We start from the raw sequence: 15476 nt of genomic DNA, 5'->3' as shown, positions 1-15476 counted from the left end.
AACTGCAGTGTGCAGTACGTATTTTTTGGACCATAAGGTGCACGGGATTATATGGCACATTAAGCGAAACAAAGCAGTCAGATAAATCAAACTTTATTAAACTCATTCTTCTTCCTTCCTCCATTTCTGTACCATTGATTCATTAATGTTGAATTCTCTGCAGCTGCTCTATTCCCATGTTGTTGCAGTATATTAATGACTAACCTCGTATTGTGGATGGATTATCTCAGTTGTTCTCCTGACTGAAGTTTGGTCCGTTTACAGCATCCTGCCATGCGATTGCATTTGTCTCTAACCATGAAGAACCTTCACGTTAACTTTTATAAGTGGAAAAGTGTTAGTGTTCGTCCTCCAGCTTCACTGTTTATGTTATGCTAACATAGCTGTGTCGCTAGCGATCACGTAGCACATCATTATATACCAGCTAGCCCAACTTCAGTAACCCTACAAACGTCACTGCTGTTTAGTTTCCTGTCTTCATTTATGTTGGAAGTGATAGCAGAGCTGTACGTTTGATTTTTTTCAGAAATCTCTCAGTCAGAACATGCAATATCATGCTTAGGTAACTAGCGAAACTAGCGAGCTAACTTCCGCTAGCTTCCTGCTAACTTCTAACTCCGTTAAATGTAATAACTTTTGTTTTCATGGATGCCTGGAAGTTAAACTTTATAGTTACACCTGGTAAAGCAGCAATGCTGATCGTTTTATTAAAGATGAAAGAATTTAGACAGTTTTTAACTCTTAGTGATGCTGCAGTGTTCGTTTGACCTGAAGATTTAAGAGCATCTTAGTCCGACAAATACGACAATAACAACGGCCGCTTGCATGTTCTGCAAAAAAATGTGCTTTGTTGTGTATCTGACGGACAAACACCAAACCAGTTCCACATCACGGAAGTTGCACCATTTTTACAAACCAATTCTGGTTCATCAGTTTCACTCAACAATCGGCCATGTGCGTATGAAAACAAAGGCACTGCGCATGCGCGTTTTACTCCCATTCTATCGCGATATTTCATTTTCCTATCGTTGCCTAACATTATACCGGTATTACCGTGAACGGTATAATATGGCCCAGCCCTACTTTGAAGTGATTTGCTGTGTTGTGCGTTTTCGCCACAGTGAAGAGCACATGGCAGGAGATATCCACCAGCGCTAGGCTCTCTAATTACACCTGCTCTTCCAGGGAGCTTTTATACCACAGTACTGTGGAAAAGTCTTGCGCCACTCCTCATTTCCTTGTATTTTGCTTCCAAGGAGCCAAAATTTCTTGTAATTTCTTAAAGTTGCCTTAAGCAGTTTAGTTAGTTTTCCACGTTTTCTGAGGGTATTTCAAAACGTTTTTATTTTCACAGTTTTAACACAGTTTGATGGGCGTGAAATAGTTTTTGCACCAACAATGTAATTCCCAAAGATATATTATCTGAAAACATGACATATCATGGCACAAAGAAGTGACAGGGCTGAAAACTATGAAAGGTTGTTGAACAGTATCTGAAAGTCAAGTCTTTAAGCAAAGACTGGATACATGGCCCAATAACCGGAGTGAAAATCAGTGGTTACATGTCTTATGGAGTGATGAACCCAAAATGTTAATTTCTGGGTCAAATGTATGGAGGAGATCAGGAGATGGGTACAACAGTGAGTGTCTGTAGCCATCTCTAACACGGTGGAGGCTCTGTCATGGTTTGGGTCTGTCTTTCAGCCAGTCATGTTGGGGATCTTGTCAGAATTAAAATTATGAGTGCAGAAAAGTTATTGTCAGATTGGATCCACCATACAGTACGATCTGGAAAGCAACAGATTCATTATTCAATATGACAATGACCCCAAATGGAGTAAAATTGTTCCTGGATAGGAAAAAAAAATACACACACAGGAACCCCAAGTTCAGCATTATTGAAGCAGTGTTGGATCATCTTGATAGAGGACAGAAAATGTGGCCAAACTTGAAAGAACAACTCTGAATGCCCTTCATATGTTTGCGCCTCTAAACACTGCTCAGATTTCTTATTTTCCTAACAAAACTTAAAGAAATAAGGTGTGGCTCAAGACTTTTGCACAGCATTGCTTATAAACCTTTGTTAGCTCCTTTTGTTTAGATTTTAGCAGGGTTAGTCATTTATTTCCTCATACTGTATGTGTTTGTGAAATGTGCGTATGTACGAATATGAATTTCTATTGTATTTCTCACAAATCAATCCCAGCAAATGGGAAAGCAACCTGCGTTACGCTGGCCTTTACAGCGCCCTACTTACCTGATTTTATTTTTGTCCCTAAAGATCAGCAGTATGTTGGTTTGTTATACGTCCTCTGTGTCCTGTTAGTGCTTAATTGCTTTGGCGTGACTTCTCCCTCTGTTGTGCTCTTTTTATTTTGCTCCTTTCGTGTGAGATTAGCTCCTGTATGAGAAATGAAAAGTTGCCTTGAAGCGTTAAATTGACAGCTGGGTACAAAGTACGTTTACATAAACACTCCACCTGTTAACAAAAGGTTAAGTGGTAAAACAACATTAATAACAACAGAGATTTAATACATTATACCACTGACTTGTACAGCCTACGCAGAAAGTGGTAAGATAGAGAACAAAATGTATTTATACCTAGAAATCCACTGTGCAGTCTACAAGTGGTAATGAATGAATACAACATACAGTTCTCTTACTTGATTATTAGTTCCTCAGTAAAGAGTTGAAGAGCAAATTAGAAAATATTTTTTATTACTTTTACTTGGTTTCCTTTCTATTTGCAGGGTGGTTCTTTATTGTAACTATGCTTCTTGGCAATAAATCTTATTCCACTTAATTCCCTTAAATGTTGCCATGTTTAAGGAGAAATAATAATCAGTAATAATCAACCAAACACAAGGCTCAATGCATACAGTTAACAAGAGAGAGAGCATACAATGATGAATAATGATCTACACCCTGTAATGAAAGTAATATAATTAGGAAATCCATTTTGAATCGTGACATCATCTTTCAGCTAGAAATCTGTTTTGTTTTTTTGCTCAGCTGTTAGAAATTCCCCCTTCAAACCCTGAGTGTGAGTGACTCACCGACCCAACAAATCCATCCAAAAATCTTGTTTAGCTTCAGTTGTATAACCGTAGCGTTTTGTTAAGTGAGCAGAGCGTCAATTTTTCTGTTTTTTAGTAACAAATGTCTGATAAACGCAACACAATGGCCGCTATTGGATGACTTCTTGTGTTTTATTTTTAGGGCATTTTAAACAGCACCAATTTTGTTATGAAAGGTTAGGTAACACAGGTGTTATTAATCATATTTAAACCCGAGCAGAACCTTCGCCACTGTCGTTAGTAACACCTGTGTTTCCCTGCTGCTTAATGTGAGAGGGTTGCTGCGAAAAAGGCCTGTGGTAAGATGCATGAGTGTCTGTCTAAATCCAATCCAGGCTAACACTAAGACATAACCATAAAGTGTGCACTGAATGCTAAAGTCAGTTTGAGTATATGTATCTTCATAAGAATGATCACAAAAGCCATCGGTAGCGATCATGCTGTTAGCCCTGTGACTGGCAACCTGTCCAGAGTTGACCCTGAAGAAGATAAGCTGTTAAGAAAATGCATGGGTAGATGATATCAGCGACTGTTGTGAAAGTAAAAACACAACAGTTACGTGACATATTTTATATATCGACATCTGGGTCAGGAGTCAAACATCTTACCAAAGTGTCTGAAGACTTCCAAGTCCTTGCTTTACCTTGTCTGTATTGTTTCTAGTAAAGGTTTTGTTGTTTGCTTTCATGTATAGTGATTTCTTCTGTAAACACTGTGCTTTTTATGACATGTAAGATTAGGTCAGATGACTTTGTGCCTTGTGCCCCGTCCAGAACCAGGCGGGGTGCTCAACCTTTTTGAACTGCTTGCTTTGCCGCTAAGTTAATAATGTTTACTAAATGAAAGACATTCACTAAAATATTAAATGAACACTTCATGGTTTTTTAATTGTCTGACAGAGTAACATTCAGAAACTACTGCTCTGGGGGATCAGTGTCACTCAGGATGATTTCAAATGCTTTCTGTCTCTAATAATTCCATTCAGTGCTTATGTTTTAATACCCAGAATACTCAAATATGCCTAAAGATGGCCAATTATATTATATTATTTGCAGAAAATGCTAATATACTAGTATAATACTAATATGCTAATTTTGTAGCTAAGGCTACCTTTATCAAAAAGTGAGAAGAGGCTTTATGTGATGGATGAGGCACAATAGTTAAACCCAGAAGTGAATAGAAATAATACCCCTAATCTCTATAGATGAACGATGGTAAGAAATAACAGTCAGTGATAAAAGGATAGATACACATCATAAAGTAATTGAAACTTATAAGCTTATGCCATTTACATTGCCTTGCTTTGATTGTCAAATACTGAAATTACTGCTTTGTGTTTCTGTGCAGAGGACAGACCCTCAGCTCTTGGCCCAGTTCTATTACGCCGATGAAGAGCTGAACCAGGTGGCCACAGAGCTGGATAGCCTTGACGGCAGGAAGGACCCTCAGAGATGTACCCTGCTGGTCAACCAGTTCAGATCCTGTCAGGTTGGCAGATAACAAGCAAAACTTTCACTGTCTTTTATTACAAGCAATGCATGTAGATACGCGAATCTGTAATTTAGGTAAATTAACCCCGATTTTGGGTTTGGTTTTGATTTCCTTTGCTTGTTTTAATGTAATTGACATGATTTCCTGACTCTAACCTGATTTGGCCTCTCAACTAAAAATAAAGACAGCCACTATTATCCCTTTCCGGACACAGGCGCGGTGATATGACTGTTGCCTTAGTAAACACTGCATGAAACAGTCTTGCTGATAAGTGAGATAAGTAGACTTTGCTTGGAAGCCATCAGTTGACACAGTTAACTTTGCTCTGATAACACAGAGCCCTGTGTCACGTGGGCTCTCTGTAAATGATTACCGGAGTGGCTTCTTTAGAAAGAGGCATTTTATAACGTGAGATGATTTCCTTTTGGGATTAGAGTTGGTTTATTGGTCTCATTTTAATCTTCTGAATATAAATCAGGTTGAATCTGAGCCACAGAACAAGAATCTTAAGGTGTGAATTCATGGTGGGTTATTTATGTGCTCGTGCAGCGCATTGTTGCAGGTTTTCATGAGGTCAAGGCTGAGAGGAGATTAGCGGGTGATGCTGGGCATGAGTGATGGCTGCTATGCTGCGTCATGCTGAAAGACCTAGAGGTGGTAGGGGAGGTTTTCATGTGACCTGTTGTGCCTTAGCCTCCTCCCCACTGGCAGAGCGCACGGGGAGAACCACCTAATAAGGTCATCACTTGATCCCCGACTGTTCTCTTTCCTCTCCATCCTTCCCTCTGCCGTGCTGCCACCTTTTTTTTCTTCTCCATTATATTCTCAATTAGGCTGATTTTTAATTAGTCTCTGATTTTTTTCAATGAAAATATTTAACAGCCATTCCTAAGCACTTATACATTTAGAGAGGAGGCTTTTTAGAGTGGCTTCTCTCAAAGGCATTAAGGTTTTTTTGAGAATGACTGAAGCAGCATGATACCCCATAGCCCAGAGGCCCTAAGAATAGAAAGCAAGTACATTCAAGCCAAAATGTTGTGCTTGAACCTGCCACTGCAGCTATCAGCTCTTATTCATGGACCTCTGCGGGGGTTGCTGGCATGCTGCTCACATTATGTTGGCACTGCTGTTCTTACAGTGTGGCCTGCTGGAACAGGCGTGCGTGTGCCTTTCAAAATGGACAAAGATTGAGATGGATGGAGAAACATAAGAGACAGGCAGAGAAGAGGCCAGATGAGGACAATAAGGAGAGTGAGATGGGCTTAAAAAAAAAAAGGAGGAAGGAAGCTAGTCTTGTGTCATATTCAGGGTGTCGCTGCAGTCGCAACTCCTGAATACGTGGAAACAAACATAAGTGAAGGTTATCACCAGTGTCCCCTGCTGGGAGGCGCTCACAGACGTTGAGGTGGCACTTGGACCGGCCCCAGACACATGTGCAGAACACAGCCATAAAGGAATCAGTGGTTAAGCTCTCCCTCTCAAAGCTTTTTAATCTCTCTCCTCGGGGCGAGCAGAGAAAGACGCAGTGCTGTGCCCGACAAGATTACAGTGCACAGTGCAGCTGCGGTTGAGTGAAAGGCTCATTGTAAGTCATTGTTATGGCTGTTGTACATGCCAGCGGCACATAAGCTCTTGATTAGCTCTTGTTGTATGTGACAGTGCATTTTCACTGCTGGAATTATGGGCTTTAGTTCAATGTTTTTATTGAAGGAAAATGTAGCTGTGAGGGCCATAATGGTCTCATGTGTTTGTCAAGTTGTTCCCATTCACGTCCTAATCAATGGTCCTCAGACACTGCGCTATAATGGCCTTCTTGAAAGGGTGACCGATGTTTAAGCACGGATTATTGACCAAGATTAGTTAAACAAAACAAAACAAAAAAACGCTTTTCAAGAACAGACTTTCACTCGCTCGTGTTTTTCTCTGCCACTAGTTCAATTTAGTTTTCTGTCACTCCCGTGTTCATCTGCAGGACAACGTGTTGAACATCATCAGTCAGATCATGGATGAATGTATCCCCTTCGACCGGGCCAACAGAGATTTTTGTGTCAAGTTCCCCGAGGAGATTCGTCATGACAACTTGGCAGGGCAACTGTGGTTTGGAGCCGAGGTAGTGTATTCACAACTTCATCAATCTGGGAAAAAATGACCTTTCTCTGGCTCAAAACAAAATGATATTTAATTTTTTTTTTTTTCACACACTGAGTTTTTTGAATGCCAAGTGTGCCATCGTAAACAATTTAATTCTCTGTGCATAATTATATTATCTCTGCTTGTTCCTGTCCAGTGTTTGGCTGCAGGCTCCATTATCATGAACAGGGAGATAGAGAGCATAGCTATGAGACCCCTAGCTAAGGATCTTACTCGCAGCTTGGAGGAGGTACGCAACATCACCAGAGACCAGGCCCTGCGAGACCTCAACTTGTACACAGACCGCATGAAGGACGCATTGCGACATTTTGACAGCCTTTTTGCTGAGTTTGAGCTCAGGTAAAAATAGAGACAAGACTTTATTATCAGTGGTATGCACTGGGTTAATCTAGATTTATCGTCCACTTAATGATATTTCTGCAAGTGTGCCAAAAAGTCATTACGTTCCACTTTCTGTTTTCTTCCACTGGCAGCTACGTGTCAGCCATGGTGCCTGTGAAGTCTCCCAAAGAATACTATGTACAGCAGGAGGTGATTGTGCTCTTCTGTGAGACTGTGGAGAGGTGAATTTATAGACAGACATTTTTCTGCTAAATAATCCTCTTCTGTGAAATACCACACAGAGATGATGCGGTTAATTTGACTACTTTTTTTTATTTCAGGGCCCTAAAGTTGGGCTATCTCACACAGGACATGATTGATGACTATGAACCTGCACTGATGTTTACAATTCCCAGACTGGCCATTGTGTGGTAAGTGTTGCCTGTCCTTTCACTGCCCTCTTTGTTTTCCATTCCTTTGCACCCTCTTACAGAATTTTAAACATGTTTTTAGTGGGCTGGTTGTGTATCCAGAGGGACCTCTCAACCTAGACCGAAAATCAGAGGATATGTCTGAGCTCTTCAGGCCTTTTCGCACTTTACTGAAGAAAATAAGGTAAAAGCCATGAATATCTAACATGGCAACAAATGTATTTTTTCACAGTTTATCACTATGCTCCAGCTATCCTGTGCTGCTTTTTTCAGAGACCTGCTCCAGACCCTGACTAAGGAGGAGTTGATGACGCTAGAGAGAAACTTGTGCATTTCTCAAGAAGGGGAGTTGTCCACAAGCCAGGCGCTGGCCACAAACGGCGTACCAGCTCCAGTCCAAGAGAATCACTCGTCCTGCAGTCCTGCTAATGAAATCTCCAAAAGGGGGAGTGAGGGAGAAGAGGAGCCACCGGCTGCGCTTGTCTGTCCCAGTCAGGAGGAAGAGTTGGCAGGAGTGGAAAAAGGCTGGGAGGAGGTGGAAACTGTGAGGGGAGAGGAGGAACAGGAGCAGGGTTTACTCTGTGAGGAGGCAGAGGAGGCTGAGCTGGCATGCTCCATGCAGTACGATGAGGAGGAACTGGAGCAGCTCAACATGATGGTGTACCGCGTGGGAGACGAGATGTCGACTCTGCTGTCGCCTCCCAGCCAGGGTCAATCTCCAGCCCACGATCCCAACAGAGGACAGCCTGCAGGCTCCAGTGGGGTTTCCAGCACAGAGGTCTCTCCACGCAGAATCTTGGGGAGCCGAGGAAGGACGGGCATTTGTACAGAGGAGGAAGACAGGGTCTTCTTCATGGAGGACCTGGATGCAGCAGGAGAACACATCACCAGAGAGCCTCGCTGTTATGTCACCTCTCCTCCCAAAGAGTCTGCTCGTCCTGTGCAGCGCAAGCTCGCACCAAGGCCAGACTCGGTTAGGAACGGCTGGTTTTCTGAGACAACATCTGAGCAGCCTTGTCCACAGCCACGCAACCTGAACACACACTGCCCAACTGCAAAGTGTCCCCCTTGTACTAATGTCCCTGGTTCAGAACCTCTGCCTTACACCAATGGGTGGGACATGGGTTTAGAGGGGACAGCGTCTGAAACAGCTGAAGTCATCGCCCATCGTATGGGAGGCATGAAGCTGTCTGCTACAGTCATCTTCAACCCTCACTCACCCAGCTTGACAGAACTGGCTGTGGACAAGCTGCTGCTACCTCGGCCTACTCCCTCTGAGATTGAGCCCTGTGGCCCCCTGGTGGCCACTCACTGCCTGCTCAACTCTTGCGTCTGCTGTGGCAGCTGCGAGGATGGCCACGAGGATGCCATCACCACAGAGACTACTGGACTCGGTTTAGGGCTCGCTCTGGGATTGGACAAACATTGTACGACGCCTGCCTCCAGCGCTGTCATTCAGTCCTCTGCTTGTCGGCTCCCTCCTCGTCCTCACGAACACAACAATAAGGACGACGTGGCCCATTTGAGCCCTCCTTCCTCCTGCTCTGCAGAGCCACTCGAAGAGGCTCCTGGGCTGGGACACCAGGCTCAGGATTGTAGCTCTAGTGTCAGAAATGGAGCCTCCCCATGTAATCACCAGCTGAGGACTGAAAAAAGACATACTAGTGGCGGCCGACAGAGGGACAAGGAGATGGATAACGAAAATCCAGAAAATAAGGATATGAAGAGGTACACCAAAGAGGACAACAGGAGAAGCTCCAGGTGTGTTTCAGTTTCATTTTACAATATTTTATGTGGCGAACATGGACTCCTCCATGCTCCATTAACACATATCCAGTTTGTTTTGTTTTCCTTAATTCATCACAATTTTCCACTTTCTTTTCTCTTAATATTCATATCCGTTTGTTTTGTTTAAGTCTTTATATATATGCATGAATCTCTGTATTTGGTTATTTTTAGTTTTCAGAACTCTCCACTCAGCTCTGTGTCAGGTAGTGACTGTGAGAGTGTGTCGGTCACCACATGTAGTCTGTCGAGCAGTGCATATACACCCAGGTAACAAATCATTCATCCAAATGTGTGTCTGTCTCATGTTTGTGCTTACTTCCTGCTCACATTCACAGTAACTAAAGAAACCTTTAATGGCTAATTTTAAAAAAAATGATGCATTTGTTAATTTGGGCAGAGTAAATGGTGTTATTGTGCATTTATTTCCACTTTGTATTAAAGTGGAGCTTCAAAGATTTTATTCCTGGACTCCACCAGAGTAGCTTTGCAAAGTTAAGATGGTCCTCATTTATTTTATTTTGGACCATTAGTTAATTTACTGTCTAAATCAAGCTTTTTTAGCTCCTCTCACTTTAAGGCAACTCCACTTTTGTTCTGATTGGCTGCCTCTTGCAAACAGAAGGTTTGAACTGAGGCTTTGTAGGGGTGCTGTTGTCACAGCCAGAGCTGTATCCACTCTCATCTACATTGTGCAGTTTTCAAGAATAGAAAAAGAAAACAGAAGCAGAGCATTAAGAGCAAACTGAACCGTTTGGCTCTCAGGATGTCTCGTACATAGTGAATTTGTATGCATATATAAGAGGAAAATCAGGAAAAGGATAATTGGTCCACTTTAAATATGGAAATCTGCTTTTATTGATGTAAACTGACTGTGAAAATGATGTATGGACGTTTGGGGACAGATGTTAATTGATGATCCTTCACTGTGTCTCACCGCTCCCTTCAGTCCTGTCAGCAGTCTGACTCCCAGCTCAGGGACATCAGAAGACCCAGACCAGCAGGAGATCCAGCTGGCCGTACAAGTTGCCAAAGCAGCAGCCAGAAACAAGATCAGATCTCGTTTCCACAGCAGCAGCGACCTCATCCACCGTCTCTTTGTCTGTATATCAGGTATAAAAGCTCTCATTCTTGATTCGCTCTCTACTCACCTCTTTTTCTCGCTTGGCCTGATCTCCATTCTGTGTTTTTGTGTGATGCAGGTGTTGCTGATCAGCTGCAGACCAACTATGCGAGTGACCTTCGCAGCATCCTCAAGACTCTTTTTGAAGTCATGGCAACCAAGTGTGAGGAAGGAGACAATGATAAGCAGAAGAAAGGTCAGAAAGGTGTTTTTTGGTTATGAGATATTTTTAGTGTTACAATATTTTGCTTTCTCTCTTTAACAGACTAAAGACTGAAGTCAAAACAGCCTTTTGAATTAAGCAGAAGTAGTAACTAGTATTTAGTCATATTGCTCAAAAGATTAAACTTTCTTATAAAGATTTAACCAGTGGCCACAATATGATTTTCTTTTAATCAAAACAATGGATTATGGATCGTGTGACAGTGTAAAAATGAATGCTTGCATTAATTATGTGCAGAGAGTGATCATTGTTCACTCGAATAGCATCGTTTTCTGAAGGCAGCTGCTTTCAGTGAAAAGCTCTTTAAAAACACACCATACCTACCACCTTACTTAATGAGCCTGATGTTTCCCTAATGAGGCTCCATGTGAAAAAAATTAACTCTAAATTAACAGTGATAGGTGCGCACCCCCAAGTGAGCAAAAAAAGCTGCTTAACATAAAACAGAACACATTTCTGATCGTGAAAAACTGCTTGTTTAAAAATAAATAAATAATAATAGTTTAATCCCATTATAATGGGATTTAATCCCCCATTTGAAAAACAAAAATTCACAAATGTAGTCACTGGAGAGCATGTTCAAATACTGCTATTCTCTTTATCCTCATTGCCACATTTGCAACACCTGATATTTGCATCAAAAGTCTCAGTTAGATGCAACATAAATAAATAATAGCAAATGTTACTAGCATTTTAGCTCTTTATGGCATGGTTGGAAACTGACGAAAAATGGTGGTAGCTGGGTCTTTGTAAGGAATATCAAATTCAAATTCAAATTTTATTTGTCACGTACACAGTCATACACAGTACGATATGTAGTGAAATGCTTGGACAACTGCTCGTGACCTAAAGAGAACAAAAAAAGGAAAAGGCTATGAATAAGATAGGAAATAAATATGAAAAATTAAAAAGGGTCAATTTAACTAGGAAGGAATAAAATATAAATTAAGGTTAAAAATGAAATAACTGTACAACACAAATTAGAATGAAGGGTAAATTTAACTGGGAAGAATAAGATAAAGATAAATATATAAATTAAAGTTGAAAATAAAATAACTGTACAACAAAATACACAATACACAATATAGAACTATATAAGAATGTATGAAGAAATCTAAATATAAATAAATATATACACAATAACAGCAGCTGTACAAGTATTAACCGGAAATGAAGAATATAGTGACCAGTGTTGTGCAAAACCAAAGTCCAGAAAGTCCAGTGTGTGTGTAAGAACCATATGTGTGGGTCAGTACTGTGTGGTGGTGTGATTGAGAGACCGTATCGCCTGCGGGAAGAAGCTCCTCCTCAGTCTCTCTCTCTGGCTGTAGAGTTAAATTTTCCTCGAGTTCTGTTTTCTTTAAATAAAGCTGTTAGGCCTGCACTGTCGCCCCAAAATTTTCTAGATGGCACCTGACAGGGGTGCAAGTGCACATCAGGCATGTCTTTTTACACTGCCAGCTCCCTAGTACACGCAGTGTTTTAGTGGGGCTTTTTCTGGTTGTGTCATATTGGAAAAATATGCTAAGAAAAATACACAACCACATCAAAACAGAACCAGGTGCTTGGCCCAAAACAAGTGACAAATGTAATAAAACGACAGCTTGCACAGTAATGGACACAGCAGTGCAATCTTAAATTGCATGCTGTTAGTCACATTATCTAGTCACTTCATCCTCCCATTACTGTTTCATATTAACAGTTAATTAAGTTCATATGTGAAAACAGCTTAGAAAACACTATAGGGTCTTTGCTAACAGCAGTTTTGCACTGTTGTTTATAACTGAGCTGTTAAACTAAATAACAATCAGTCACACAACACACATTTCTTCTTTTATGGTGTTCAGCGGGGCCTGTTATGCGCAGCGCAGTCCTGGAGGACTGTGCTCTGTGTCAGGAGACCATTTCCTCATCGGAATTGGCAGCCAAGGCCCGTGAGGGCCAGTTCGAAGGTCAGCAAATCCACAAACAGACCCACACAGATTTTTTTTGAAATGTCAGCCAGTTCCTTTCTCCTTCTCTCAGCAAACGTTAAGCTGGTGACAGCTCTGCTTTGTGTTTACTGTTTCTTTTTGGCTCTGTGCAGACCCTCCTGACTGGGTCCCTGATGAAGCCTGCAACTCCTGCATTGCCTGCAAGGCTCCGTTCACTGTTATCCGCAGGAAACATCACTGTAGAAGCTGCGGAAAGGTACGATCTGTTCGGTTTAACGTGAACTCGATCAAACTGATAATTCATGCGTTATCATGTGGATGGTAAGTGATACACTGCATGATGTGTCGTTTCAGATCTTCTGCTCTCGCTGCTCTTCCCATTCTGCTCCGCTGCCTCGATACGGTCAGGTGAAGCCTGTCAGGGTCTGCACACACTGCTACATGTTCCATGTCACGCCCTTCTACAGTGACAAGGCGGGCATCTGACCTCAGAAAACCATGCGAATGCACAGTCTGCCACAACAAGGACATATGCAACAGACAGAAAGCTGTGTACAAAGCAAAAGCAGCACTGCTCGGGTAACCCCTAATGGTCGTAATTGTACCAGCTAAGCATGGCCATTCAAAGATGACACGTCAGAAATTCCAGACAAAAAGCCACTGAATTCCGATTTAATATTTCTAAGAGATTCTGGTGTGTCAGCAGGTTTCTCTGCACCCACATGATGCACAAATGCCTGTACATGTTTTTTAAAAACAGGAAAGAGGAAAAGCTGGCAATAACAGATATTAAACTGGCATTGTGCAGCGGTCCTCTGTAGCAAAATCGAAACAGGCCTCCTTTTTCCCCCTCTTCTTTCTTATTTTTCCTTTTCGTTTTTTAGCTTCCGGTGTAAATGAAAGGACTTTGTGAAATATTTCCGATGCTTTAGCGAGCTTCCTATATTTGTGCCCGAACTGTCACGAGTCTTGGATTAATCAAAAGAATGTAAGTTGTGATCAACATGTAAATAACGGTAATTCTGGTAATAAAAACACTAAAATGTCTTCAGTAAACATTTGCTCTGCACTGGAACTGAAAAGCAACCTTCACCAGTCCACCAGTCCCAGTCAAGCAAAAGTGAACGATGGACGACTTTTATATTGAGATTCCTTCATGCTTTTAATGGCAGTGAATGTCTAATTCTGTATCACTTTGTAAGATGGAGTCTGAATTTCAACAAGACTGTCCATTCACCTCTCCACGGTTATGGGCTGTGCCCATTGCTTTTACTGTTGCACCACGGCACACTGAGTTTTCTCCGGGGACTCTCCTGCACGCTGAGATGAATAAAAGGGATTTCTTAGTCATCACTGTTAGGTCTGGAAGGCCCCCGAGTGGAGAGTTGACCTCTCATTACTCAGTGCCCTGATTAGCACCACAATGTGTATAATTTGCTTTGAACCAGAGGCCTTTTCAGGTGCTGGCCTACAGGAATACAGGCCCGTTGATACTCGCTGGGTTTCTCTTTCTCATGATGCTATAGTGCAATATTGTGACTACTAATTGCAGTGGGCCTCCACATTTAAGAGACATCCCTCTGCTGTTTGAAATGCATCTACAGGCCCTTTCAGAAGAGCAATGTTTTGCTGATATGTGTTTACACTGAATTATATTCATCCGTTCCTCTGGTGGTACTGACGGTCAGGACCAGATTACTTTTGTTCCCAGATTGATGTCATTTACTCTCGACTTCCTCTCTGCTCTTAAATCTGCTTCCACAGCAATGACAGCATACACAGTATCTTCCATAGCTACAGTATATTGGTTTGTACATTTGATTGCTCTCAAGTGGCCAAAATGGACCACTGAGCACCTGTTACGAAATATCACATCCTATCCATTCTGCTCTGGCTTAAAGCAGTTCCTCAGGCTTTACATATTAAGAATCACTAAATACTGCTGTATCAATCTTATTTTCATCAAAGAAACATATGAACTTACTTTGGAAAGGTGTGGTTTTTCTTTTATAAAGAACAAAAATAATGTATGAAGCTATAATTATCTTTATGTTTAAAAAAAAACATGGAATCATGCAGTAATTAAAGGTTGGGATATCATATTATTTCAGAGCTTGGTCTTATTTTCTAAAACTTCAGTCCATTTCCATGATGAGAGCTGTGTAAAATATTGAATAAATACTGTTATATAGTTTTAAATGCAATGTATATTGAAATAAATGATTTTTTTTCCTGTTTAAAAGTAGTCTTCTCTTTATTCACGGAACGGATAGAGACTGAAAAACTGCAGGGCGTATGTTATGTTCACCGTCCCATGACTGGAACAGTTGCGAGCTGAAATGTGTCTGTCTTGATATTATGTAAAGATGATCATTTAAAGCCTGGAATAATTTTAGCTTCTATTTGCCATTTATATTCCTGGCACTGGAGTGGGCAGTGTGGGCCTACTGATGATCCTCCTTAACTGAATTTCTTTATGGAGTTTGAGTACCACATTGTCAGAGTTTCATCCAGCCCAATTATAGGATTTCTAAAAGCAGATATTGGACACAGCTAAAGTTTCCTAACTATAGCAGGTGATCAAGTAGCTGATTGTTCCTGGGAAGGAATACATGGAGAGGAATGAAAGCTACCAGGTAGGTTTGGATTACGACACCAGGCCTATGGTTTGTTGTTGCTGAGATTTGATCAACCATTGGCAGGTCATCTAGCAGAGAGGGATGTAATGTTGGACATCCCCACCCCATTCATCCAAACAGGGGTGATGACGCATCCAATGAGAACCAAACCTTAAGAGATCCCTCTTTAAAGGTACCTTTAGAGGGCCAAATAACTCAGCAACATGACTGTCAATACTGAATGAGAGCCAAAACATCAGTAAAACACCTAAGTTCCAAGTACTTACTGAGTGAAGCAGTGATTGTAGTTGAAATTCTTCAG

The 15476-nt window shown here is 41.5% G+C and overlaps 1 protein-coding gene across 1 annotated transcript in view; it reads left to right on the top strand.

Annotated features, from left to right (window-relative positions):
- zfyve28 (zinc finger, FYVE domain containing 28) overlaps positions 1 to 14766 on the top strand; it is a 31408-nt gene extending 16642 nt beyond the window's left edge. The window contains exons 2-14 of the mRNA XM_080871088.1: positions 4425 to 4565; positions 6541 to 6678; positions 6856 to 7058; positions 7193 to 7282; positions 7382 to 7471; positions 7554 to 7655; positions 7745 to 9232; positions 9431 to 9526; positions 10206 to 10369; positions 10459 to 10575; positions 12450 to 12554; positions 12689 to 12792; positions 12891 to 14766. Coding sequence (XP_080727214.1) covers positions 4425 to 4565; positions 6541 to 6678; positions 6856 to 7058; positions 7193 to 7282; positions 7382 to 7471; positions 7554 to 7655; positions 7745 to 9232; positions 9431 to 9526; positions 10206 to 10369; positions 10459 to 10575; positions 12450 to 12554; positions 12689 to 12792; positions 12891 to 13022 — 2970 coding nt within the window. The 3' untranslated portion in view covers positions 13023 to 14766. The remainder of the gene's footprint in view (positions 1 to 4424; positions 4566 to 6540; positions 6679 to 6855; positions 7059 to 7192; positions 7283 to 7381; positions 7472 to 7553; positions 7656 to 7744; positions 9233 to 9430; positions 9527 to 10205; positions 10370 to 10458; positions 10576 to 12449; positions 12555 to 12688; positions 12793 to 12890) is intronic.
- Positions 14767 to 15476: the final 710 nt, after the last annotated feature.

The sequence above is a fragment of the Rhamphochromis sp. 'chilingali' genome, assembly GCF_963969265.1.
Source record: "Rhamphochromis sp. 'chilingali' genome assembly, chromosome: 21".
Classification (NCBI taxonomy): domain Eukaryota; kingdom Metazoa; phylum Chordata; class Actinopteri; order Cichliformes; family Cichlidae; genus Rhamphochromis; species Rhamphochromis sp. 'chilingali'.
Note: the sequence above shows the minus strand (reverse complement) of the source record. Positions and strands in the feature narration are given on the sequence as shown.